Source organism: Taurulus bubalis (assembly GCF_910589615.1).
Source record: "Taurulus bubalis genome assembly, chromosome: 11".
Lineage (NCBI taxonomy): Eukaryota > Metazoa > Chordata > Actinopteri > Perciformes > Cottidae > Taurulus > Taurulus bubalis.
This window is the reverse complement of record NC_136599.1, coordinates 24,822,651-24,849,715: the sequence shown is the minus strand read 5'-3', so window position 1 is coordinate 24,849,715 and position 27,065 is coordinate 24,822,651. Positions and strand designations below refer to the sequence as shown.

General features: G+C 42.8%; 1 protein-coding gene across 1 annotated transcript; it reads left to right on the top strand.

Annotated features, from left to right (window-relative positions):
• Positions 1–6,980: 6,980 nt before the first annotated feature.
• LOC306744151 (LHFPL tetraspan subfamily member 4 protein-like) lies at positions 6,981–26,147 on the top strand (the record flags this gene model as incomplete). Its single annotated transcript, XM_079226735.1, has 4 exons — positions 6,981–7,395; positions 22,580–22,816; positions 24,601–24,617; positions 26,094–26,147. The coding sequence occupies 4 exons, from the start codon at positions 6,981–6,983 to the stop codon at positions 26,145–26,147; spliced, it is 723 nt and encodes a 240-aa protein (XP_079082861.1).
• Between the last annotated feature and the right edge of the window lie 918 nt (positions 26,148–27,065).

The window sequence follows — 27,065 nt, the reverse complement described above, 5'->3', positions numbered from 1 at the left end:
CTCCGGAAGAACTCAGTCAAACAACTTCTCTCGTTCAAGGAATTTACAGTCCACAATGGACTGTAAATTCCTTGATCACCAGTGAAGTAACAAGCGCTGGAATCGCGATAGCAGGGAGTCGTCCAGTCAACACGCAGGTTGACCGTCCAAAAAACACCCCGAACAGCCGGAAGGTCGGCTCTTTAACACACGGTTTTCCGTCATGAACATCTAACATTTCTATTGGCTCTAACTTGTCTAAGAGGAGGAGAATCGTGTCCTCATCTTTTCTCACAAGACTGGAACGTGCAACGACCAGTCTGCTTCTCTAATGTCGACATACTGATAAACAGGTGTGAGTGTTGTGGTGCAAGGCGTGGAACCTTGAGGAACCTTGAGGAACCTTGAGGAACGTTTCTCACAGAAACTTCTCAGACAGTATCTGTTAAACTGACCTCGCACAACCTGAACTCTAATAGACATAAGAGTAATGAAATGCAGAATATCTACAGAATATAACGATTTATATTATCACTGCCATGCAGCCTTTAATCTGCTGTGTGTGCTGTTCTTAAGGGAGGGGGCCCCACTGCTCCCGAACAGCAGTATGTTCCATTTGCTGACGGACGTCTGATAAGAGAAAGTTAAAGGCATCACATACAGCTGTTGATGATGCACACAATAAGCCTCGGTTCAAATAGTGAGTTGTTATTCATTGCCTTAATCTTTCTTCATAGATACATCTTCTGCTTTGAGCATCTGAATCAGTCAGTTACACCAAGTGAATGTTCTTTAAAAAAGCCCCGCCCCCTCTCTGGCGCGTCCAGCTCGAATGACGCGACTATGCAGTGAGATGAACACACTGAAAACATTATCTTCTTAGATACAATATGTTGACAAAGTTTTCCTTTGGGGACAATTTGCGGGGAAAAAAAGGGAATAAAATCGCAATAGTCAATATATCGCAGAATCGTGATAGTATCGAATCGGGACCCAAGTATCGTGATAAATCGAATCGTAGGACCTCTGGTGACTCCCACGCCTACTATTAGATAATTTTGTCATTGCACGTCTCCTGTCTTCCTCTGTTGCTCTGCTTCCAGCCTTCAGCCTGCTGCATGATGAATCTCCTCGTCCAATCACATTTCACTTCTGTTTCTCTATTGAATCGAGAGCTGATTAAACTATATTAGAAGTCTTTTGAGGGTTCTGGACATTTGTTTCTCCACAGGGCCCGCGTGACCATTAACGTGCGCTGTGATTGGTCAGTGTGTCAGTACACACTCAGTGGGAGTACATGGCCACCTGAAGCACACTGATAAACTGTACAGCCGCGTCACTGAACCTTTTTTTAAGGAGAGCGGATGGACTTTGTCTTTAATGAACAGCGTCTGGTAAGTTTCCTGCTTTTTGTGTTTTTACATCTGTGGTGGCGTTGTGTTGATGTGTCTATGGTGCGGTTTTAAGGGGTTGGGCTGGTCAGGTCTGTCAGTCAGGACGCACAACATCGCCGAGGCGAGGTTGGAGGCGTCGGACTGAGAGGCTCTGCTGTGTAACTTTGCGTAGCTTGGCGGGGTGTCCGCTGGTGGTTGAGGTGGCTTTGTGGGTTGGTCCCCGGGGTGGACCACCAGCGGACCCGTGAGCCCTCCCCGAGCCCAGAATGGCGCACCGTAAAAGCGCACGTCCTCTGTGGCGGAGCTCCGCCACACCTCTGTCCACACCTCCCTCTATGCTCGTGGTGGTGCCGTGTGGCGGAGTGGGTGTCTGCTGTCCACACATGGTGGACTGTATGAACTCGCCGTGTATATTAAGTGGGTTGGTCCGGGACAATAACTCACGGGACACTCTTTTTTTTTTGTCCGTAGTCGACCAAATCGACCGCCCGCCACTGCTTAAACGTGTACTCGTCCACCTCTTTCAGCACCACGGACAGTGGACAGCTAGGTGCTCTTAAAGGGGACTTTTGGGTTTGTGGACTGCCTGTGAACCCACAAACTGACAACGAAGACAACCCAGTCAGTTATTTATGGGCTGCCTGGTTCCAAAAACATGTGATTCAACGAGTCCTTCAGATTTGGTTCCCCCATTCTATGTCAGCAACCAGCCCGCTATAGGAACCGGCCCAGATCCGGTTTCCGCTGCTGCCTTCGACATGCAGTCGGAAGCTCTGGACTCCGCTGGTCCCCAAAGGGAGCCAACACCGACACCACGCTGCTGGAGAACCAAGCGTTCTGGACGGAAGGGAGGCACGGGAGAACCAGAACCAGAACTGCGCATGAGTTTTTAATTTGAATGTCAGAAAAACCTGTCTGAGCATTTTTGAAGAATTTTGAAAGATTTATTTCAGACATTTTAATACCACTTAAGGCCTTTTAGAATAATGGATGCAGTGCCTTTGATGACATTTTAAGGATACACCATATTCTTCTATCACGACAATCATAGCAGACTCTGCTTGTTCAGGATGGGGTCTTAAAGAGGCCTGTTTCAAACACAGGGAGGAAAGAAAAAAAACTATGAACAATGAATTGACCCCATTAACAAGTATTGTCAGCAGTTATTTGTCTGAAAATATTCCTCAGCTGCTGAAAATAGTACCTAATTTGTAATACCTTTAATAATTATAACAGGAATGAATGGACAGGGAGTAGAAGTATTGAAAGACACCGGTGTTTTCATTGGACAATATTTGTTATTATACAATTATTGACAATAATGGACTCACAAGATATTGTGAGCCTTATCTCCTGATCTGTTTTAGGCGCTCTGAAATGGATCATTTCTGGGAAACAGCTGTGGACTTTTTTTTCGCACTTGGCAGTTCACTGTTTTGCCAACAGATGGCAACACAAGATCATGTGAACGACCACAATGGAAACATGCTCTGAAATACTGTGTTAAACATACATACTGTCAAAAAAAATGCACAATTGATATAATCTAAGGGTGGCCTGCCTCTGACAATTTTTACACACACGAATGCAGTCAGTCATGCAGACATTGACTCTGAAAACACCTCTCATTCCCCAAGAGGCATCTCTTCGCCGTCTACATGTCTATTTTCTTTCCACTGACATGTCCTCACTTCAGCAGCCACGCTTACCTTTTTGCCCTCACTCTGTCAATTTTAGCACACACTACCACACACACACACACACACACGCTCACACACATGAATCCCCACATGCTACTACAGGCACACAGGAACACACTAACACAGCTTGTCAACTCCCCCGCTGCTGCTGCTGCTAACAGATGACAGGAGGTCCCCGAGGTCGAAGAAAGATAGTCTGAGTGCAGTGAAAGTAAGAAGGCGAAAAATACATGTTTGTTTGGACCGCATCCAGATGTGTTACGTGTGTTCGGGGCGAGAGGAAGGAACGACAAGAAGAATTGAGCTTGTGCATCAGTAATCGGATATCTGTATGAATTGTTAAGCAATGCGAGTGGAGACGTGAGGGGATGTGCTTTTGGTCCTCGGAGATCTCCGCTGACTTTGTTTGATTTTGTCAAACTCAAATTTGAGGACCCACATTTAGGCTCCATAGTGATAATCTAACGCTAACGTCTCGGTATGTTCCACCTCTAAAGGATACACTGCCTTGCGGACCACTGTCTTGGCCTAGTTTTACATGAATGTGCTAGCTTGAGGTGCAGATGCGTTTCAGAGTGAGCAACAGAGCTTTTAATGGACAGAGAATGACGGCTTCGACAGCTATTGCAACATCTGGTGATAACAGAACACCAGTCTGCAACCTCCGGGTCGGAAAAGTGAAGCCATGCCAAAGCGCCTTGAATTTGCATTATCTCCAATGGCCATCGGGTGGCGACTCCTCTGGTTCCAAAAAGACGTCTAGTTGTATAGAAGTCTATGAGAAAATGACTCTACTTCTCTCTTGATTTATTCCCTCATTGTAAACATGAGTTTATGTCTCAATCTCTAGTTTCAAGTCTTTTTCAAAACAGCATGATGTTCATTTAGGTCCCTAACCTTTTTCGCACCACGGACCGGTATCGTCTAAGACAATATTTTCACGGACCGGCATGTGGGCGATAAATATGACGTAATAAAATGATACGACCGGCATAAAGACAATTATAAAGTGCATAAAGATACAACTTACCATTACGCCGAATTAGTGGCAGCCCTGAGCTTGTTTCTCTGCTACGAGAATGTCCTTTATGTCCAGTCTACTGCTTAACTTAAACCTTTATGTCCTGTCTACTCCTTAACTTAAACCTCCCTGCTGGTCAGTACAGAGAATGCAGGTTTTAAGACACTTTATCTTAACAACTTTAGTAAATCCCAAACTTTTTTGTCAAACTTTGTCATGAGGTAAACATTTGGATTCGCCCCTTACTTTGGTGAATTACCAAATACTCGCAAAACTAAGCTGTAATTTGTGTTCAATGCTGTGGGACATTGAATGTGCCTGGGAAAAGGAGTCCAGTTTATCACATAGAACGCCATAGATATGCATATAGCCTGATTCATTTATTAATGTACCATTGCAACTTTGAAACATTGCATTAACAGAAACATCCTTATTCTTCCTTCGTTTGCTGTTTTTGTCCTGCACCTGTACATCAAACTATTTCCCGTGAACATTAAGAGTTGGACAAAATCAAATGGAGATTGTTGTTGGCTAGTCATGGTGACTTTAAATGTCCGTGGGGGCGATATGGTGTTATCTCACCACGCGGAGAGAGCGGATGCAGCCCTGGAGAAGGACGGCTGGCTAGTTAGCTTTTTTCTGTAACCAGTGTAGCATTAAAGCTACACTACATGTTAGCGTTGAAGTGGTTACAGAAAATGAGCTAAGCTAGCTATTTAACATGCTATTGTACCACACTGTAATGCTGCATTTGTTACAGGACATTGGATGGGACAAGAATGTGTTGGTGAAGCATTGAGTTGTTCAATTGTACTCATTTACCACAAAACCTGACCCTGGTGAGTCTGCAACTCAATGTACGGCAGTTTGGTTCATAACGACGTTAGCCCGCTGCAAATGTCGCACAATAAAATGGCCGCCGCTCTGATCATCCAGCACTGTTGATTTGAATGTCCATTCTACTCCTTTTCTACTTTGATACGACCTGAACCCAACTGGATGTGCACACCACTCACCTTTGTTGCATGTGTGACAAATTACCTTTTGTTTGTCACGTTTAAAAATTAGGTCAGGTTTGAAAATGAATTATATTTCACACCTGAAATATCAAATTCATATGAACTATAGGCAGATGTGGTCCACAGTAACTCACGTGTAACATTACAAATGCAGTGGTGGAATTTAATGAGTGCAATTATATCTTCCCTGAGTATTTCAGTTTTATTTATCTACTCCACTACAACTAAGACCATATTGTACTTTTTACTGAACTGCATTCATCTAACAGGCAAGGGTTATAGTTACGTTGCCGATTCAGGTTTTAAATAAAAAAACGTTAAAATAAATGTATAAAACATGATACGTTGTTTAGATAAAGCTAACGACAAGTATAAAAAGAGTATCTTCACATCCACCAGCTATAACGCAAAAATGCTACTTACACACTAATGCATCAGTTATAATCATCCAATAGTATACATATACAATATATGACACTGGCACAGTACATTTACTTCTGATAGTAAGCATATGATACGTATTGCATAAGATTTTTAATGCATGCAAATAAAATGACCCAAATAAAAGATCAAAACTTTTGACATTCCACATTTTTGCATTCAAGCAGTTTTAGCAACACTGCGTTCGCTAAACAGGAGATATGATGTAATAGGACCACACGCATCTTGATTCCATGATTGGCTCCCATCTCGCACAGTGAACGCGCATATTCTCTCGTTGGGGGTCCCCGAGTCTAAACGCGCACATGATCTCACGCGCGTCTCCGTCACGAAAACGCCTCATCCGTTCCATCCGAACATGAGGGAATCATTTGCTCAAATGATTCGTGGTGAACAGGGGGCGGAGACGCACTTTGACCCCCCATTTGTTTTATACTGCTGCGCCTGCGCGTACGAGAACGCGCTCCATCGCTGTCATCAGTACAACATCAGCATCTTCCGGAGGAGAGGGAAAGGGGGGAGAAAGAGAGAGAGAGGTGGAGAGAGGGAGCGAGAGGAGACATACTGGATACGGCTACGACAAAAAAGAGAAACATGCTGATAATGGAGTCGAGGCGGTGGAGGATGTCGGATTTACGAGCAAGGACTGTTGAAATTTGACAGAGGGCTCCCGTTGAAAACCTGTTCTCCGTTTTTTATTTTTTTCACACCTTCTATCGGGTTTGATTCCGTTTGATCTCCCCCCATCCCGACCCCCCTCGCCATCCTCCCCACACACACACATGCTGCGCGGACGCTGAAGGCGAGCAGAGGGGACAAGCGGATGCTTCGGTGACGGTAACAACGGGCTCCACGGCCGGCGCGTCCTCATCCCACGGATGGTACATAAAGAAAGGACACCTGGGAGACGGACTGATGGATGAGGAAGGAACGCAGCTTTAACCCCCACTCACCCCTCACCCACCGATCCACCCACCCACTGTGAAATAAAAGAAAAATCCTGTTTGGATGGATTTTTTATTTTTTGGTTCTCAATCATTCATGGTAGCCCCGAGGAGACGCGCCTCAGACGGCAATGTTGAATCACTAGTCTCGGTCAATTATTCATTAGAGGTGTAGGTCTTTTTTTTCTTCCTTCAATGTAGCATTTTCCCCTCACTCACTACATTTTATTTATTTTTTGTAGAATGTTGAGCCTCGTGATATCACGCACATATGTGCAGGTGGCGTTGTGACCGTGTGGCTATGTGGGCCTGTTTAAATAGCTTTTAACAGCCACGTTAGAGGTTGCCAAAGTGTGTGTGTGGGGGGGGGGGAGTTGGGGCATTTTTTCAAGATTTTTTTTTTACTTGTAATATTCTAGAACAAAGACAGAAAGATTGATACAAGGAGTAGAAAGAAAGAAAAAAAAGAATAACCACCAAACATGTTGCCTTCCCAAGAAGCCTCCAAGATCTACCATGACAACTACATGCGCAACTCGCGCGCCATCGGCGTGCTGTGGGCCATCTTCACCATCTGCTTCGCCATCGTCAACGTGGTGGTGTTCATGCAGCCCTACTGGATCGGCGACAGTGTCAGCACGCCGCAGGCCGGCTACTTCGGCCTCTTCCACTACTGCGTGGGCGCCGCCGGGCCGCCGGTGCGCCACCTGGAGCTCACCTGCTCGGGCAGCTTCGCCGACTTCGGCTCCATCCCGTCCGGCGCCTTCAAGGCGGCCGCGGTGTTCGTGCTGCTGTCCATGGTGCTGATCCTCGGCTGCATCGCCTGCATGGCGCTCTTCTTCTTCTGCAACACCTCCACCGTTTACAAGACCTGCGCCTGGATGCAGCTGCTGTGCGGTAGGCCAACCTTGTCACTTAGCACAGACTGCATTTAAAAAAGAAATAAGACCGTGTGATGAGGGGGAAACCCCGCCATGAACTCAGTTGACCCTCCTGGTTTAATTGCGGGAAATGCCACCTTACAGCACACAGTGTTGGTGCTCTGTCACCATTTGCAATCTTTTTCGAAAGCATTTCTTATTATGCATTCTTCTTTCCTGAATGATCAAATAATCACTTTACCCACAATTCACTGCTGCATTGACACCCTTTTCAGTCCTTGAATCCACCAAAATCGGAAGGGTATAAATTGTATATATGAAATGCATTTTAATTCCACACTGTACACAGAAACGTTGCAAACTTGCAGATCTCCCTGCGTGAGAGACGAACTGGTGTGACATCATCAACACATCATTACGGACTTCTGAGGTCAATGTACCGGCTCGCGTGAGAGTTCTCGCGGGTGCACGTGAACAAGAGTTTGTGCGGCAGTTTTCTTCTTCTTCTTCTTCTTCATTTGCGTGAAAACCAACACGGTTCGGCCTAAAGCGGCGCAGGCCTCGCGCTGTTGCGGTTCATTCTGATTTTGTTGTTTTCCACTGACGCAAATGTCACTCATGCATCATCAGCTGCTGCCGTGCACGCGCGGTGTGATGTGATATGTTTTATGGGATGATTCCAGGTCGATTGGATTACATGTTTTTTTAGGCGCTGATGTTTTTGTCTCTCGTGGGCAGATTGCAGCGCTACCTTCAGGGACAATACAGCTTTATCAATAACGTCGAGGAACCATTGACACGTTTAGGTTTGGGCCAGTGCCAGAGCTGTAGGACCCGTATGTGAGAAAACACGATATAACAATATAGGGAATAGTTAGTTAACACTGAGCACTAAAATAAACATATTACTTGATAAATAATCAATTAAGTCAACAAGCAAATACTATATATATATATATATATATATATATATATATATATATATATATATATATATATATATATATATATATATATACAGTATATCCGAAGTTCAGAGCCCATGGTGGCATACTATCTTCTTTTCAAAGATGTTCAGCAGATATTGACATTTGGAATCGGATCTTTTTTTTTTGTTCAATTTTTGCTTGAAAAATTACACAAACAAATCAATTCTGAAAAAAATCCTGTGTATCCGACTCCTTCATAAGCCGATCAATGTGATAAATAGGCCAGGCAGAATAGCGTGGGAGTCAGTTTTCTGTACGGAAACAGTCAGCATTCTAAATGAGAGGTAGAGAGAGAGAGAGAGGGATCAGCACTTTTCCCCCTCCTCCTGTATTGTTCCTTTCCTCATCCTCATCTGCCCACTCCGTCCTCTGTTCTGCCGAGTGTGTCGAAAAGGTTTTGCTGCTCTACAATCAGCATGAATCAGACAGAATAGCAGAGGTACAGCTTTTTTTCCCCTATAAATCTTCATGACTTCACAGGAATTGAACCCAGGTCTTTCCACGAATCATTAATCAAGCGAGAAACTGGGTTAAAAAAAAAAGCAGTGGTGGATCTTTTACTGAGGTAAAAGTTGGAAAGACGCAGCGTAAAATGTCCCCGTAACAAATATAACTCCTGCATTTAATGGGCATGCGTTCACAGCAAAGGCGAAGCAACGTTTTTGCACGGCATATATACATACAAAGTTGAGTCAAAGATGTGAATATACACAACAAAACGACTTGATCATGTTCAGTGAAACATCCTGGTGTGGCTTGAAATGTGTAGGTTTTGTTATGGGACTTCCATTATGTAGGTAACGTTTAAAAGTAACATTGAAATAATGTCTTTTTGTTTCATACAGGGCACAAACAGCGGTGAACTACTGTAAAATGACGGTTATAAATACACTGCATCTACTAAATTGAAAGAAAAAGTCGTATTTAATCCTAAACGAGCCGCACCAATATATAAACCGCACGGGTTAGAGTTGAAGAAAAGAAAAGAAAAAAGTATCGTCTTTTAACGGTGAAAGTCCAGTGTTTGTTTGAGCCACCCACTCCGTCCTCCGCCCTACACAGACTGCCACGGATATCATTTGAAAAGTATTCGTGATACCTCAGAAACAAACGTAATCTGGAAGGCAGCAGTTCATTGTGCTGCTGGAAGCTGGATATACCAACGTTACAACCGGACTCTTCTTCACTTCTTATTGTCGGGGTTTACAACACAAACATCTTGCATGGTAAACATCTCAACTATATAACCTAATGTCAATGTTAGTGCATATTAAATAAACTGTAGTCACTTCTACCTAGATTAGATCTTTACAATGTCATAAAATAAATCTCAGAAAAGTAACTGTATGTCTTCTTGATTTGGACATTTTTGACTTCCCACAAAATATACCTCTATTCTATTTTTCCCTTCTAAACCTAAATTGGTGTTTGCCTTCACTTTAATCTGCGAGCACATATCAGAGTTTATGAAACTTCACAAGGTGTTACTGTCCTTCCAGTGGACATGTGCAAGTGTGGCGGAGGTAAAGTGTCTAATGGGATTGGCAGACAGCCTAATGCTGCTCGCCACCTTGGAGAGGATAGTTTAATCATCCACTCTGCTCTGCTGGGCGGAGCGACAGGTCCTCTGGCATTGCGCAGGGACAGAGTCTACCGCGGCAAACACAACAAGGGCCAATTCGGACCGGCGGTGGCTGAGATTCCGGCCAAATGGCCCGAGAGTGTCAGTTAGGGAGTCCTCCGGGTCCCGGGTCGCGATGGTCTGCTAGCATGCTACTGCAACAGAAATGTTCACCCAATGAAAAATGTCCACATCCATTCACCCTCGTGTCAGCTTTAAGCACAGGAACATTTTACTGTCAGAAGTCCAAGTGAATGGTTCTTCAAACTCAGCCCCAAAAAAATTCACCCTGCGCTCAACTAATGGGATTTATTGGTCTCTTCAAATGAAATATTGGAACCGAGGCCAAAACACTGGGGCACAGAACTCTTGGCAGAGAGAAGTGACACTGTGTGTCTTGGCTTCAATGAGCTGAAAATGGGCCAAAGAGTGACCCGTAAGGTTAATGCACTGACAAAGGACTTTACAATGGCACTCATAGCTCTTGGTAAAAAAGAGTGGGAGTTTAAAAAAAAAAAGGCCTAAAAGAAGCAAAATTATTTTTGGACAAAACTAAGTCACCGAAAGAGTCTGCAAACAATACAAAATAAACCACCAGCAGAAACACATGCACTGCTCTTGTAGTGCTGTTATGAATACAAGAGGCAACGGTTGCAAAAACGCTGCAGCAAAGGCCTGATCACAAAGCCAGATGTGCGGGTTACCTATGACTAACTGGACAGGTTTTGAACGTCTTTCTCGTGCTCTCTCTTATACATTTTCAACATGTCCACACACAACAGTTTGTATGATCTCCAATGAACAGTCTTTCCTAAGAAAGCCATCAAAATGCATACGGCCTTTTCAACATAAACTTAGGTTTAGACAAACAAAAACACTTGTTTAGATTTTGGAATAGATGGGTTTCCGCTTACATAAGTTACGTGACAAACACATGGATGTTTCCTCCCCATTTCACACGGGGGACGAGCGGCTGTCTCCTGATTGAACGGTCGCTGGTGCTTGACTCATCCACCTGCGTGATTTAGCGGTCTTTATACTTCCTCATTTAAGATTACGTAGATAACTTAAGGAAAACAATTATTTTTAGATATTTGTCTCTAACAAGCGGGTAAATCTTTCCAGAATAAACTCCATGAAACAAGTCTGTTAGGTTTGCTAAGATACTGTGGTTTGGGTTAAAATGTACTTTTGTTGTGTCGTTCAGTCAGCAGAGATTTCATTTTGAGTAAAATAATAATGTAAAACACGTACATGTAAGATGGAAATTGAAGAGTATTTGGTGATTAGACTAGTATATCAAGGGGGGTTAGTGATGCTGTGGTCAGATCAAGAATATTCCCCCTGGAGCCTAGACACTGGTGGTGGTGGTAAAGGGAGGTGCTGAAGATCCGATGATGGGATGAGGAACAGTACCGAGTGCTGGATATGATGGAGACTGGATCTGAATGAGGCTGGTGAGGGGCAGAATCTGGTTGGTTACATTTCAGCGTGAATGCCCACAATCAGCTGATAGCGTAGAAGCCAAAGACAGAGAGAGCGAGAATAAATTAGTTTAAACTCCTCGCTATGCGGACTTTCTCCTGCACTGAGCTGACTTCCTCCTCTACTCCCACCAGAACGTCTGGCCACGCAGAGCCACATATTTTGAACGGAGCTGCGGTATTTGGCCGCTTGGCGGCCAGAAACGGGTCGGGAACATTTATGAACTATTTTATAGTGTTTCTAGTGCAGTTTCCCCGCAGCTATCTTTCTTTCATTTCATATAATATTGAGCACACCACTCGTGGCCGGGATAAAGTTTCTTGTAATAATTTGTCATTTGACATGTGACTTGGTCTGATAACCAGCTTAGTGACATCAGCTATAGGATCGCCAAAGTGGATCAAAGAGTGACACTGAGTTGAGCTTTGTGAAAGGGAGCAATGCTTGAGAATCTGAAAGTCTCAACAGTTTATTACAAGGAGGATTAAAACTGGGGGAAAACTAATTGTAGACAATGATGAGGTCAGCGGGCCAAGGAACCAACCAAGTGTGGCTGAAAGTGGGAGTGGTTTGGGTCATTAGCAAACAGCAACCTGCTGAGAGGTGACTTTCCTCATATCTTCCCCGAGTTATGTCACACCTCCATGGGAAATGTAATAACGGGCTCTTTTAACACTTAGAATCTTGACTAAGCAGCATTTTTCCTCAAATAAAAAGGACAAGAGGACGGCTAGATTTCCCAAAAGCACCCGAGATCTGTGAAGAGCTTTGCTGCTCACACCTTTGCTTGGATTTAGATTAATTCAGTGGAGGAAGAAAAATGCTGCTGGGAAAACTGCTAGAGCTTTACTTTTAATCCTCCCTTTTGACCAAATTTAATTCAGTGTAAGTGATTTTTTCCCCCACTCACAGACTGGTTGGTGTGTGTGTGTGTGTGTGTGTGTGTGTGTGTGTGTGTGTGTGTGTGTGTGTGTGTGTGTGTGTGAAAGCAATAGAGAAAAAAAGATGGCAATAGTAACTTGGAGGAATGGATTATTGACAAACCATCCAATGTTAAAAGGATTGGACATCCTGTTTGGCATTGTATTATTAAAGCTATTAAATCATTCATATTTTGGGCCACAGTTGGGGTAGCGGAACAATCTGAAACATGCATTTATGAAATGATCAAACCATACACCATATACCAGCACCACACAAAGAACAACGTAATCATTCGTGCGGAGCTGTTTCTTTGTGGCCACCTGACAAAGTGCAATATTGTCTCTCTTTCAGCTCTATTTTTGGTCTCCACCAACTCCTGAGGGGACACATCTGTCTCTTCAGCTTTGAAATTGCTCCGTTTTGTTCACCAACTAATGCAAGAAATTGCAAGAAACGTTTGTGTCATTTGGTCGTATACTGCTGCCTCCAGGAAAGGGCTCGATGAGAGCAGAGTTTGGGGTCACGAAACCAAAACAAGAAGCTAAAAGCTCTGTAGAGCTTCGGTGGACTGTGGGTGATCATTTGTGACTGGAGTTGTGACATTATTTGATGCAATTTGATGAATTGTTATGATAAGAATAGTAATTAGTGAAGCTTTAAGGCAGGTCTCAACCTGTGGCTAAGACCTTGTTATGCAATTCAGTTAGCTGCTAGCATTAGCGGGTTTATTGAGGAAGTTGGGGTTCCCAACCCAGCGCTGGTTTCAATCAAGATTTGTATTTATTAAATGTTTTTCCCCCAGGGATACTATAATACAGTCCACAAGGGCTGAACTCTGTGTTTTCAAAGTCATTGGCAGGTTTGGTGTCCAGTTGTAAATGCTCTGTTTCTCTGCGTCTACTTGTTCCTCGGTGGTAAACCAGCAGTACAAGCCGGTAACGCGGCCCTGGGCGAGGTGTACCTGACGTGGACGCTTTATGAATATTATCTCTTCTGATTTGGCCCCTGCAGACAGATAGCTTTCATGTTATCTGGAGAAACTCGACAGTCAGGCCCTGTATGAAATATTATATTGATATCAAATGAGGAAAATATCAGGAAATCACTGCCGAGTAGCTACTAAGGTATGTTATTATACGATATGACAAATATAAGATCATGTTGGGCACGCCATGAGGTATAGCAGAGCAAAATAACAAGTTACTATGAATATTTGAAGTCTTATTACGTGCTAAAATGCAGTGGTGGGCCGTGGTTTTGGACGTACGCCTGCTGTCTAACCGGCGCACGATCTATGTGCCTAAAGAGACACAGGGATATCATATTTATGTATTTCATGAAAAACAACAAAAAACTAACAAAGCTATGGGTGACATCACAATGACTGTGGAAGGCATACAACATTAGTTAAAACCAGCAACGGTTGTAATTCCACCATATTGTGCTTATGAATGAACAGACAATGATAGATTCCTTAAGAACAGACTGATGCTGTAGTTAGTAGTGACAACATATATGACATCATAATGACACTTTGCTAAATGTCTGCGATCGACTCGATGTAACTAATCATGCCTTATAATACCCGATATTATGTACGTATTAGTTAAAATTCTTCTATTCTTTCAAGTGGCCTACTCACTCGTCTGCACTCATCACATTCAGTGCACATTTACATTAATATTCACATCCATATGTCACATTATTAGCCAACGGCTCCACACTAGATGCGAGAAGCCCCCAGAGCAGCTTCGTCTCCAAGAAATACAGAACGTAAAATCTGCTTAAATCTTACTTCTGACACTTTGTTGCACCCTGGACTCTGGGGAGTAAGACGTTCTGAACATTTGGTCAATACAATACTGAGAAAACAGGTTCCAGGTTGGACTTCGTCATTGTGGTCCGGTCCAAAAGGCATTTGGTTGGATTCATGACATCAGAAACAAGAGAAGATCACTTCTTGCTATAGCTGCAGACACAGATGAATGGTTGAGTTTTTTTCCAACTAAAACACAGAGTTAAGGTCAAGGAAAGGTCATAGTTACATTTAACAAATCATTTTTTGTGACATTGATTCAAGTGACAGGGTGCAAACTCCAGTGTCCTCAATTAAAGTGACATGCGCATCCATCACAAGTTTAGCTCTCCGCCTCGCTACACGAAGAGCAAACTACATCCTGTGTTGGTGCTAAATGTTGAACGAAGATCTTGAGTGTTGAAAAGTCCAATATGAAAACATGTCCTATAGGCAGGTCTATTTATTCCAGTGGTAGAATTGAACTGAATTACATTTACTCACGTACTGTTCGTAAGTACAACGTATGCTAATTCATTCCTCTACTCCTATTACTGTTCTTTTTACTTATTGTACTTATTTGACAACATTAGTCAATAGTTACGGGAGAACTAGTCACCCGTTGGTTTGTGGACTGATGTTTGAAGCCTTGAGTTCCGCGATTTGGCCGTCGCCATCTTGGCTTTTATGCAACCAATGAACAGAAGTTTCCATATTTAGGAGGAGTGACATAGAGACGCCGTATACTTCTCTGGTAGCCGCAGCGACCTGTCAATCACAGTAATCTCGCCCTAAACCATACTCTGCTTTATGGTCAATTTCACTCTAAATGGACCATAATTTACTAAACAAACAATAAATGAGTCGCCCCCTGTTGGTCAGTCGAGAGGATGCAAGTTTTAAGACACACAACAGGTTGCCGCCTGCTTTTAGTAAAGGATCTGAATACTTCCTCCCCCACTGATGAATACTTGATAACCTAAAACGTAATGACTCCCTTCTTGCCTACAGTTTTGTTATTTAGTTTGCCAACTAACACAACCTTAAGAACACAGGAGCAAAACAGCGTTTGATAAATAACCAATGTTGTCTGTTCTTGCTCTTTGTCGCTTCACACATGTACACAGCCTGCCCGCCTTGTCCACTTATGTCCAAGCAGTGTGAAGAATACTGTACGTGTGTGTGTGTGTGTGTGTGTGTGTGTGTGTGTGTGTGTGTGTGTGCGTGTGGCCACGCATGCGTCTGTACACACGAGTGAGAAAGACAGAGGGTGAATGCGTACGTGACGGTGTGAGAGTTGAAATATTAATGAGAATGTTTGAAGCGAGTGTGATTTTTTTTTTTCTTCTGCACTACCAAACGTGTGAAGCATGTGTTTTTGTCGTTCGTCCATGTGTATGATTGCTCGGAGCGTGCAGTGGCGCCGGTGCACGCATGTGGACAAACGCATCACGCATGCGTTTCCTAGACACTGCAGTGGTCGAGTTAAATATAGAACTACAGAGAGAGACATAGAGAGAAGAGGTTCCCCGAGGGATATCCTGCCCCTCTCTCCCTCTCTCTCCCTCTCTCTCTCTCTCTCTCTCTCCTTCTCCCTCTCTCTCTCTCTCTCTGAGATTTCTGGCCGGCTTTTCCCAACCAAAACGTACATGTTTTAATTATCAGGCGCTTAATAAATAATTCCAAAGTCACCGGGGTGTTTCTAAAAATACCCTGACAGCTGAATAATGGATTCCTTTGACCCCTCTCTGCGTTGTCACTTACTGTGTGTGTGTGTGTGTTTATATGTGTGTGTGTGTGTATGTGTGTGTGTAAGAAAGGAAGCAGAAGAAAGAAAGAAAGAAAGAAAGAGAAAGCCCCTGAAGCATGTTGATGAGATGTAAAAGTATGAGGGGAGAATTTCTCCACTCTACATCATCCATGCTCCTCATTAATATGTAATCTTTCCGGAGTAACGCACTGTATGTGCCTCTATTTATTTTTTTAAAAGATAGATTGTTTATTCTCTTTTAGGATGTTGAGCTGTTAAACAAGCTATTTTCTTTTGATGATTTGGAGCTTATACATATACTTTTTGTTGTTGTTATTTTCAAATTATGTGAAAAAACGTCTTCACTTCCACTGTATTGGTGTATACAGATACTATGTTAAAAGTTCACTGTTCAATATATATCACTTCTTTTGCATTCATTGCCAATGGGCACAAACTTATGCTGCGTTTCTGTCAGCTTGGAACTCAAACATGTCCAACCACCTACGGGAACAAGAACAATGGAAAGCACTTGTTCCACCTTGTAAATCCATCGAGCCCAACATCACAAAACCACTGATGGAAGTGCATGTTGTAAACAATAAACCATCAACTAAAAACAATGTTAGGTATATTTAGAATTAAAGTAATACATATACTAAAACACGTTTTGCATGTACATTTATGTTAATTAATATGTCGTCATGTTATTAGGTAGATGGTTACGGTTATCTAAATTAATCATATTAAGTTATCTTTTTTTGCCCAAAAGTTATCCGGGAAAGCGTTAGAACAAATGTGGAGGCTGCACTGCTGAGAGTGTGTACACTTGTCAAAGAATCAGTTTGTCACGGTCAGTCATGTTTTTAGTTTTGTGTGTTTTTGTCCTGGAATGCTTTTTATTGCTAGTTTCAGACCAATTTGTCATTTTCATTCCCAGCTGTCATGTTGTGTAAGGAGCACATGTAGTTGTGCCCTTCTGTGCGCCGAGGGGTTGGTCTTAAATCAGGAGTGGCTATAGGCACATAGCTGTCTTTAGGTTAGCTAACACAAGAAAAACCTGCTCAAAAGACCCAGATTATGCGCTGTTTAACGAGTGAAAGTGTTGGACTTGTGCCATTCATTGAGCAGTGAGAGGTGTATATCACATCTATTTATCATTCTGTTGGAATTTTGATCAAAAGCAGTGCTTATAGGAGGGATTTTAATTTGATTTCAATTCATTTCAATTCCATAAAGAATGGCAGGAAGTACAGTCCATTTGGTAGCAAATATGGAGTGTTTCTGGACGCAGCTTATGACTGTTCCAAAATGACGGTATCACTACTTTATGTAAGCCTTGACTGTTTTTCACACTGGCACGAACAACAGCCGCATTGTGATGACAATGTCATGGAGATCCATGGTCATTTAAATCGTGTGAATGCATCTCTGCATTTGAGTGAAAGTGGTGTTGATGTGTCAGCTTGCGTTTAAATATGTATTACTTTTGATGTGCACTACTGTGCATTATACCACCATAATTAAGTAACTCAGTAATGGCACATGACACCATATTGGATGGCATCACAGCTGTAGACACAGAGTCAAGCTGCTCTGGAATGCTGTGGAGCCTCGATCTGCTCCCATCAAAAATATTTCACACATAATCTTAAAATGCCAAATCAGTGTAGCTCTTATGTGATCATTTTGGGGCTGTTTGTCAAGAAAGAAGAACTTGATTTGTGTGGACATGTAGATAAGACGGTTTTGACAACATGGTTATGTAATAAGTCCATAAATAACTTCAGGGCGCTATAAATAAATTGATTCACAGTCATTTTACCTAGTTGGATCACAAAAGTGTCCTGGCAACGCATTTCAGAATGTTTTCATCAGTGCGATCTGCTTTGAAGCCTTGTTTCTAACAGATAACGGGCCGCGAATTCTTGCAATGACAAGAGATGACGGGATGTGAGAGGAGACAAAAAAAATGGCATAATGGAGCAGAGCATCAGTTAGCCATCTTGCTCTCTCTCCCCTTCTTCACACATGACTTGTTTTTTCCTTTCATTCTTCATCTCTCTCTCTCTCCGCTCCCTCCCATCCTCCCCTCTCTGTTCGATCCCTCCTCTTGCCGCCTTTGAAGTTATTCCTTCCAAGTTCAGCATGCAGTGTCTTGAGAGAGTCGAGGGGAGGGAGGAACAGGGGGAAACCCCCATCGACTTCAAAGGGCTGTTGAAAGGTGGGGGGTTATTTTTAGCCAGCTGGTGCCTCCTTTAACATTTGAGTTGAAGATGGAGGGGAAGAGCAGATAGAGGAGTTGGGCACAGAGTATGTCCCACGGTCATTACTGTCACTCTGCCCTGCAGAGCGCTTCTCTACATCTGAACCAACTCTACTGAATCAGTAGCTTTTAGCAGTGGCACTGGTTAAAAATGTCCTAAAAAAGGATGCAAAAAGCCCGATGTGATAACTCTGTTGCGGATTTATTAATCGTATAGGCAATGCTTATATAGTGTGAACACAGTCTGAATTAATTAATAACGTCACAGCGTATTGACTGTGATTCATTTGATTACTGGTTACTGGACTCCAAGGTAGCACTGCACACCTTCACTCTGGAAGTGTAGTTCTATGAAGACACATGCAAATGCCTCAATGGATCTACGGAAAGAAGGGTGTTATGGGTAACAGTAGGGCCGGCGTGGGGGGCCGACTCACACACCTCCCAATTCACAATACCACATTAAGTGTCAAGCGAGCCGATTGGTTGATCCCGCTTGAGAGTTCGTGAAGCATTTCTGATTGAAACCTTTGTGCTCACGGAAGTAATCGCTGAGATCTCTGAAAACAACTGCATTGCTGAAACAAGGGTCAACATGTGCGACACGCAATCAACCAGGTTGTTACTAAGGTAGGTATTTGGTTGCCTAATACCTGGAAGTTTATCTCCAACCAATCTCAGAACCCATCAGCTATCGGTCTGACGACTACAAGCCCCTGGGGCAATAGTTCAGGGGTTCTATAGTAGCCAGCGGACGTCCAGGACTCCTCTTCAGTGCTGCGGTCAATGTTTGAAATCTGTTTGGCAACTTGGGACGCGCGACTGGGGTCGGAGTTGAGAGATGACGCGTACGACCGGATTGTTTCACAAGCTGATAAAAAGCTGAATCGTCAAAAAACAAGTAGCTTACGGGTCTCTTTTGCCTTCCGCACAAACTGTTTGCAACCAAAGCCAGCTCAAACGCGATTAGACGATTCCAACACCAAAATCTGATCCTGATTCCGCTCTCATGCAGACGTTTGTTTGAACAATCTGAACTAATGTCTGACTGCTTGTCCTTTGGGAAATATATTTTGCAAAGTTGCCTCAAAGATATCAGCAATGACTTTGGAGGAGAACACTTTTATAAATACCGACCAAATCAATGACCAGATTACGATTTAATTCAGAAAATGGGGTTTTAATTACCCACAACACAAACATACCTTGTGCGTTTTCAGCTGGGGAACAAGATTGGTGTTTGTTCCACCACACAAAAGCAAAGCGAGATTTAATATTCACCACAAAGGGAACTGATGAGGAGTATGAATTATTTCAACCATCCGGATGTGGCTCTGCATCCACATTTCCAGGAAGCTCACACTTAAGAACGTCGGACGAGTTTTGTGCCATATGGGGAAACATTCATCAAAAAGCCATAAAACATGTAACTCGACGCTCATTACTCAGTTAATGATTTTATCAGCTCTCATCTATGCTAATATCTTGCGTAAAGGTCATAAAATAAGTTAATACCGTGATGATTTCCCACGACGATTACTTCCACCGCTCTTCTATTCTCTCATTACTTATCGCGTTATCGCCATTATGCCTTCTCCCATTACGTTCTCTCATTATGCCTGCAATCATTCGGTCGGAGGAGCGGTCGCATTTTCCAAGTCTCAGCCTGAAATACAACTCCTCGTGTTTGCGTGGTGCTCTCCTGTGCACGGAGAGGTGACTAATCTGATATCCTCCCTCATCTGTTGCCACGAGTTCACCACCCACCACTCGCTCATGATGGATGGGTGGTGGGAGAAACACGGGGTCTTCAGAGGGAATCACTAATGTGCCAGCTAATACACTCAATTCCATCACCTTCAGACCCTTCAAGCATTACATCTTCCTGCTTCTGTTAAATTATTGCCGGGTTCCTTTGTCTTGCTGTATTTGCTACCATTTTTATACCGTAAACTGTCCGTTGAAGGCACAAAACCTCGGTAACAATCAACATGAAAAAGCTTTTTTTATCCCAGAAAAGATCTTTGCTGATAGTAAAACATAGTAAAACAAAAAGAGTCTCACGGTTTAAACCCACATTAACTCTCTGGCTATTGGCACCTCATGTCCAAACCTCATGTGAATCAGCTGAGAAGGCTTAGCAGGCCCCGACGACCCACCACTGGTTAGTTCTGACTAAAAGATAAATGAAATACTAAAAGAAATAGAGCAAGTCTCTACTTGTTTGGCAGTTGAGATCTGCAGTGATTTTGACCTCTTCCAGAAAATATCCACAGTCCCCAAAAATGTTTTTTTAATAAAGAAACGTGTCAATTTAGGAGTTGTCATTTCTGCAAATTGACTTAAACTTGTGCTGCTGTGGCCATTTCTTCAACACTAGTCCCCATTTTCCTGTTTTGGGGTGTTTGTTAATGTAGCTAGGTAGCAAGCTTGCCAGTGTTACCATTGTTTTCAAAGGAAAGTCACAAACTAACCGGACGCAGTCAAAATTGAAGCACTGTCACCTGAAACGGTGTCGCCGACTGAACTCATCTTTAGATTACCTTAATCCGTGTGTGTGTGGAGCCTCCAGTGTTGTAGTACTGGAGATCGGTCTTGGTCTCGAGACCAATCTCTGACAACCCAGTTGTCCAGGGGCCGATCGATTGGTGCATCTTTACTTTAAAATTCAGTTTAATAAGAGGTCCAGAACCTGACTTCTGAACAAGCTACCAGACAAACATCAACAGTCAAATAAGTGTGAAGCTGACATTAGTTTGCAGACCTTATAGCTATTTAGTTGAATAAGCCACTTGAAAACATGTTGTGAAAATGCTATTTGTCCTTAGCTTGTAAGCTCCTGCATGAGTTGGCTAATGTTGTATATCAATCAAACACAAACACAGGCCCGCCCATAAAAAGAGCAATTGTTGTGTGTCACTGAAGTCAGTTCAGTCATTTAACGAATGCATCTGCTAATGGAAATCTTTGTGTTTTCTTTCATCTCTGTATCGGCAACAATAGAGGGATCAGGAGGGAGAGAGATGTATCAGTAATCAGTCGTCTCCGTTCTGCATTTCAGCCAGTGCTCTCTCAATCACTATATGCCTCATTTCACACAGCCGCTACAGTGTTTGAACGCGGCCCAACATCCCTCAATACACACACTTGCAATACACACAATTGCACACCAATGGAGTTGCGGATGTTGAAATCTTCCGAATGTTCTTTTGGGCCGAAGCGTAAAAATCTTCAACTCAGCCAAATCCGTTTGAATTCCCATGTGTATCGCAAGTGATGTTGCCTGTGGAAAAGACATGTCTGGTCTGGAATGAAGATGCAGCGTGACGTCTGCCACGTATGTTCCCCATCTCCCTTCGGAGTACTGCTTCACTGACAGCCCCTCAGGCAAAAGCTGACTGCTACTTAAACGGTGCTGGTGAGCCGGGAGTATGGCACACTCGGCTCCCCCGGTGATGCTCACTTTGATGAATGAGCAGAGGTGGAAAGTATAGATTAACATTTTTGTTATGGTGTCAAAATTGCATTCATGTATTTCCTTAGAGGGCTTTGCACTGTGCGCTCACAGTTAATTGTGGGTGTGAGTGCATGCAGGTTTGTTTGGGATCTGTAGGTTTTAAATTCGGTCACTCAGGTCAATAATCTGTACAATGCACGTCTTGCCCTTGATCAAGACGGCGCGCCCCCAAACTGCTCCCCGGGCGCTGTTCAGTAAATGTGCAATGCTCCTCATACGAGGATGGGTTCAATGCAGAGACTAAATTCCACTGTGTGCTGTTCGGTGCACAATCAGAAACTATGGGGACGAAGTGAAAGTAGTCATTGTGTCCATTGGACTGCCGTTTAAGCCTATAGTTTGCAGTTTGGGCATTGAGGGACGTACAGGCGCTGTATATGGCTTGAGTAGGGTAGCGACCTGTCAATCACCTTGTAGCTCCGCCCTAAAGCGTACCCTGCTTTATGGTCTGTTTGACTCTAAATGACCATGCTTTACTAAATGAACATCATGCTGTATTGAAGAAGACTTGAATCTAGAGATTGAGACATAAACTCATGTTTACAATGTTTACTGAGGGAATAAATCCAGAGAGAAGTAGACTTCTATACAACCAGCACTTGTTTTTTTTCAACCAAAAGAGTTGACTCTAGCTTTATCATGAGCTGGTAATATTTTTCAAGATATGCTCATCTCATCAATATGAATCTAAGTCTACCAACTTTTTACTCCCTCAACTTCTACCCTTCTGTTATTTAGAATGTATCTTTCTTTGTCTCCAACCTTACTCCTCACACCACCCCTCCTCTCCGTTACCCTCTTTGTCTCGACACACTCTAACCCTGCTTCTCTCCTCCTCTGTGTCCGGCTGCAGGAGTGTGCCTGGTGCTGGGTTGCATGATCTTCCCCGATGGATGGGACGCAGAGGTGATCCGGGACATGTGTGGGGAGCGGACGGGGAAGTACTCCCTGGGCGACTGCTCTGTACGCTGGGCCTATATGCTGGCCATCATGGGCATCCTGGACGCCCTCATCCTCTCCTTCCTGGCCTTCGTCCTGGGCAACCGGCAGACGGACTTGTATCTTGATGATTTGCAGATGGATAATAAAGGTTCGTGAAGAAATAATTGCCAGCATTCTCCACCTATTGATGATCCATGTAGAAGACAATGCAAATAAGGAGTAGCATTGTTTTTCATGGCAGGGTAGAAGAGTCATTTCATTTTAAATAATAAACATACTTGTATAAACAACTCAGACGTTAGATTTGTCCTTTATTATTAGTATTTTCAACTAGTAGGCTTCATATACTGGCAAAAAGGCTTTGAGTATGAGAACTAATGATGAGGTTGGAAAATGTTTGGGAAGACTTTGGCTGCCTGTGCTGGTTGGAGCGTCGCTACCCTAACTTTGATATAATGCTAGTCGATGTTGTTTAATTGTCTAACTAGCCTGGATTTTGCTTTTGGTTGATATAAATATAAATATATGGCTATTTGATTAAATTGCAAGAATAGTACACATTGATCAAAATACTTTTTGCAATATTATATAACTATTGGCTGCTATTATCCACTTTAAATGGACATGGACAGCGACACAGGACAGCGCAACCAATCTTCTTATTTTTAGGCCTTTGAAGGGACAGTGTGTAGGAGTTGGTGGTTAATTTACCTTAGTTTCACAATTGTGTCAGAGTTTTGTTTGTTTTGTTTGTCCGTTCTGGGCTACTGTCGAAAACATGGCGCTGCAACATGCCGTGCTCCTGGAAGAGGACCAGCTCCCTATGCAGATACAAACGGCTCATTCTATGCTAGCAAACACCCAATGATTCTCAGTTTCAGGTGATTATGCACTGATGAAAGCAGACTTTTTAATATTATATTCCCCTTCTGCTGATAGAGCCCGCTAAATGCCACACACTGGCCCTTTAACTGTAAGGCAATTAACCTGAACAAGATGTGGCCCTGGTTGAAAAAATTACTACACACCAACCTCACCTCAGCAACTCCAGCCACATTGCTCTCAGAGCTGCGTTCAAGAGCGGCGAAGAACGTTTCTCTCCAGCCTCCGGAGGGTTTCTGACAGTTTGCACAATGTTGCGTGAGGACATTTGAATTGCATTGTTTCAGCGGTGTGAAAAGGGAAAGAGGAAGAGGAGGACAAGGAATGGCGGTGGAGGGCCGAGAGTAGAATGTGCGATGCCAAACAATGAGAAGTCTCCTCATATGAGGATTTGACACAATGTGCAACAGAACAAACAGAACCACAGCGAGGGGGAGAGAGATGGAGAAAGATCTGTGACATGAGACGGAGAAGACTGAGATATACAGACAGAGTAGAAGAGACTGAGAGGAATAAGTGACATAAGATGTCTCGGATCTCTCCGACGGCCAATCTCCAGGATGGTTTCCATGGTAACTGGAGATATTCCAGAGCGTGGGCGTGTCTTTCTGTCTTTATCTGATTAACCTCATTGACAGTGTCAGTGATTTGTATTTTATTTTTACACATTCGATGAATCGAACGCTTCGCTCGTATTTCTTAACCAGAAATAAATGTTCACTTTAGCTTCTTTTTATCAAATACTAAAACAAAACGGTGAGGCAGCCTATGGACAGTCCATGAAAGCATCGGTCTTGTCGTGTCAATAATGAAAAGAAAATATACGGATTTCTTTTTTAATATATATATTTTTTAAACTATGAGAAACAAATTAGTTAAATGAATGAAAAATGGTTTAAAAATGTATTTTAACATTAAGTGATGACCTAAATGCATAACTCATACTTACATAAGCAGATTCGTGTTTTTACACAGGCATGCACCTTTTCTGCTCTTGCCTCACCGTGTCTATGCCAACACTCTTCTTTTTTTCTTTTTTTGTCCTTGCAGATTTTGCTGTGTCGAGGGTAAGTTGACTTTGTCTTTCTACATGTTCTGTGTGTATGTGTTTGAACCTCACATTCTGCAAAGCCTCATTGGCTTTTGAGCATGGAACAGTGCCAAACCACATTATGGTGGAGGGGTCTTTTGTGCTCATCAATCATCCCACAGATTGCGAACCGAAGCATTGTATGGTCATCTATCGCTGAGAGACAGTGATGCATGTGATCTATTGTTTGATGGCATCGCTCCGTAGGCTGCCCCCATAGAAACACCCACCACCCATATGTCACATAGGACATACTGTATATGAACTGTTATTGGTATTACGTGAAAGTATGAAGGCCTACCCACAAAGATGTATCCCTTTAAGCCCTCACCCTAACCCTAAACCCTAACCTCTAATCCTATTTATTATTTGAGTTGTGTTTAGAGGTTGTACATGGGGATTATATATTATTGTAGCCCTGATTTTTATGTCTAACATGTTTTTTTGTGGATTTATACCATGTTTTTTTCTTGATGTATACCTTGTTACCTGATATAAAAGGGTATACTCTGGCCTGGGCCAAAGTATACTCAGGTATACTCTGGGCGGGGGTTAATTCGGACTGTTACACCGGGACATGACTTCCTTTTTACGTGCGTTTACAGTCCGTTTACAACTTGAGATGCAAGACTCAATTGGAGTTGAGAGACGTAACTTACAAGCTAATCGTAAACCAATACAAAGCTAAATTGTGTGTTTACCTGCATTCAGCCAAAGCCTACTTGGTCACTACTACTCCGACTGCAAAAAGAACACGAGAAAACTTGCAATTTCAAATGTATTGTCCTGTTCCATATGAAGGCGGAATGTGTTGACAGAGATTCACTTTTTGTGGAAACGCAACCAAACGTCACCAATGGCAAAACCGTCAATTCCAGAGCTGTACTACCCAAATTGTACAATGCCAAAGTGCAAGTTTTTTCCAAGATGTGCTAAAAAAAAAACATCACAATCGACATCAGACAGTCAGCTGCAGCAGAAGTTGATATTACCAGCAGGAAGGGAAGGTTTAAGGAAATTGGAATGACACTGAAAGAGTGTTGACAAAGATGCATCCACTTGCTCCTCTCATTGGTCCCACTCCCCGTAGATATGTGTACGGTACCACTTTGGTGTGTTTTTACCTTTTAATGTGAAAAAACATTGAATCACAAAGAATATGTTGTGTGTGTATGTATATATATATATATATATATATATATATATATATATATATATATATATATATTATTGCTTAAACAAGATGTTAGCTGTTCACATGAATTTTCCACAGTCAGGAAACTAATTATTCCGACAGCACAAATCTGTCAATGTTAACGAAAATGAAACATAATCCGGGTACAAACCGCACCGTGTACCGGTCTTCTTTCACATTCAACCTCTGAAATGGTCTTTCATGATGTTTCATTTCTCTGTAAATGACAATGAGAATCCTCTGTGTCGTCCTCTCCAGATCGAGGTGCGGGACAGAAGAGAGCCGCGGTACGGAGTGCAGCGTCTTCACTGAGGGCAACAATGGCACCGGACACAACTCCTCTCTTCCTCCCCTCTACGCTCCTCTTCTCTTCTCTCCAATGATCAGGATACCACCCAATCTTTATACAGACACCGAGTGTACAGGAATCTGTAAGATAGGAACAGACAAACAACTAAAACACACTGGGATAAACTATATTTTCAACAACAACAAAAAGCAAAAGAGTTGTACAGTGCATTTAAAGCTCGGCTTTCTCAACGAACACTTTTATGATGAAAAAAAAGAAAAAGATTTACTGTATTTAAAGTCTTGATTTGTGTGAGAAATCTAATCCTTAAAATGAAGAACCATCATGTCCATGTATGATTTACACCATTTATTTCAAATATTGCTATTTAACGACTTTTGAGTTGGTGCGTTTGTGTACATTCGCGGCTCCAGGAAAGTGGACTACTGACACTGATAGAGTCGAGGCTCGCGGCACAGCAGCTGGTCCATTATTAAACATTCAAAATGCTTGTATGGCTCTTCATCTAAGGAGTTTCAGATGTGAGGAATTTAGAGAGAAAAAAAGAGTGGCCCCATTGCAGCTTTACAGATACCTAACATCTCTGGGAGATTCTCTACTGTACATACTTAACAATGTAAATAACATTACTGCTGACAAACGCAGCCGACGACAAAACCTCATCCGACTCTAATGCATTCGAGTATTTCTACCCTTTGGTTGCATTGTTCCCTGTGCCAGAAGAGCATCAGAGGAGCCATTGCGTTCACACGACTCCTCCCTGCTGATTTGGTGGGATTAGACAAACGGGGAGTGATATCTTGGCTGGATGGAGAAAAGCAGGGGACTGTGAACCAAAGTGTTTGCATTTTTTTGGGGTACACAGAGGAAAGAAATGTGCTTCCCCTGCATCTCCACGGCCTCAAAACAAGACTCTTATT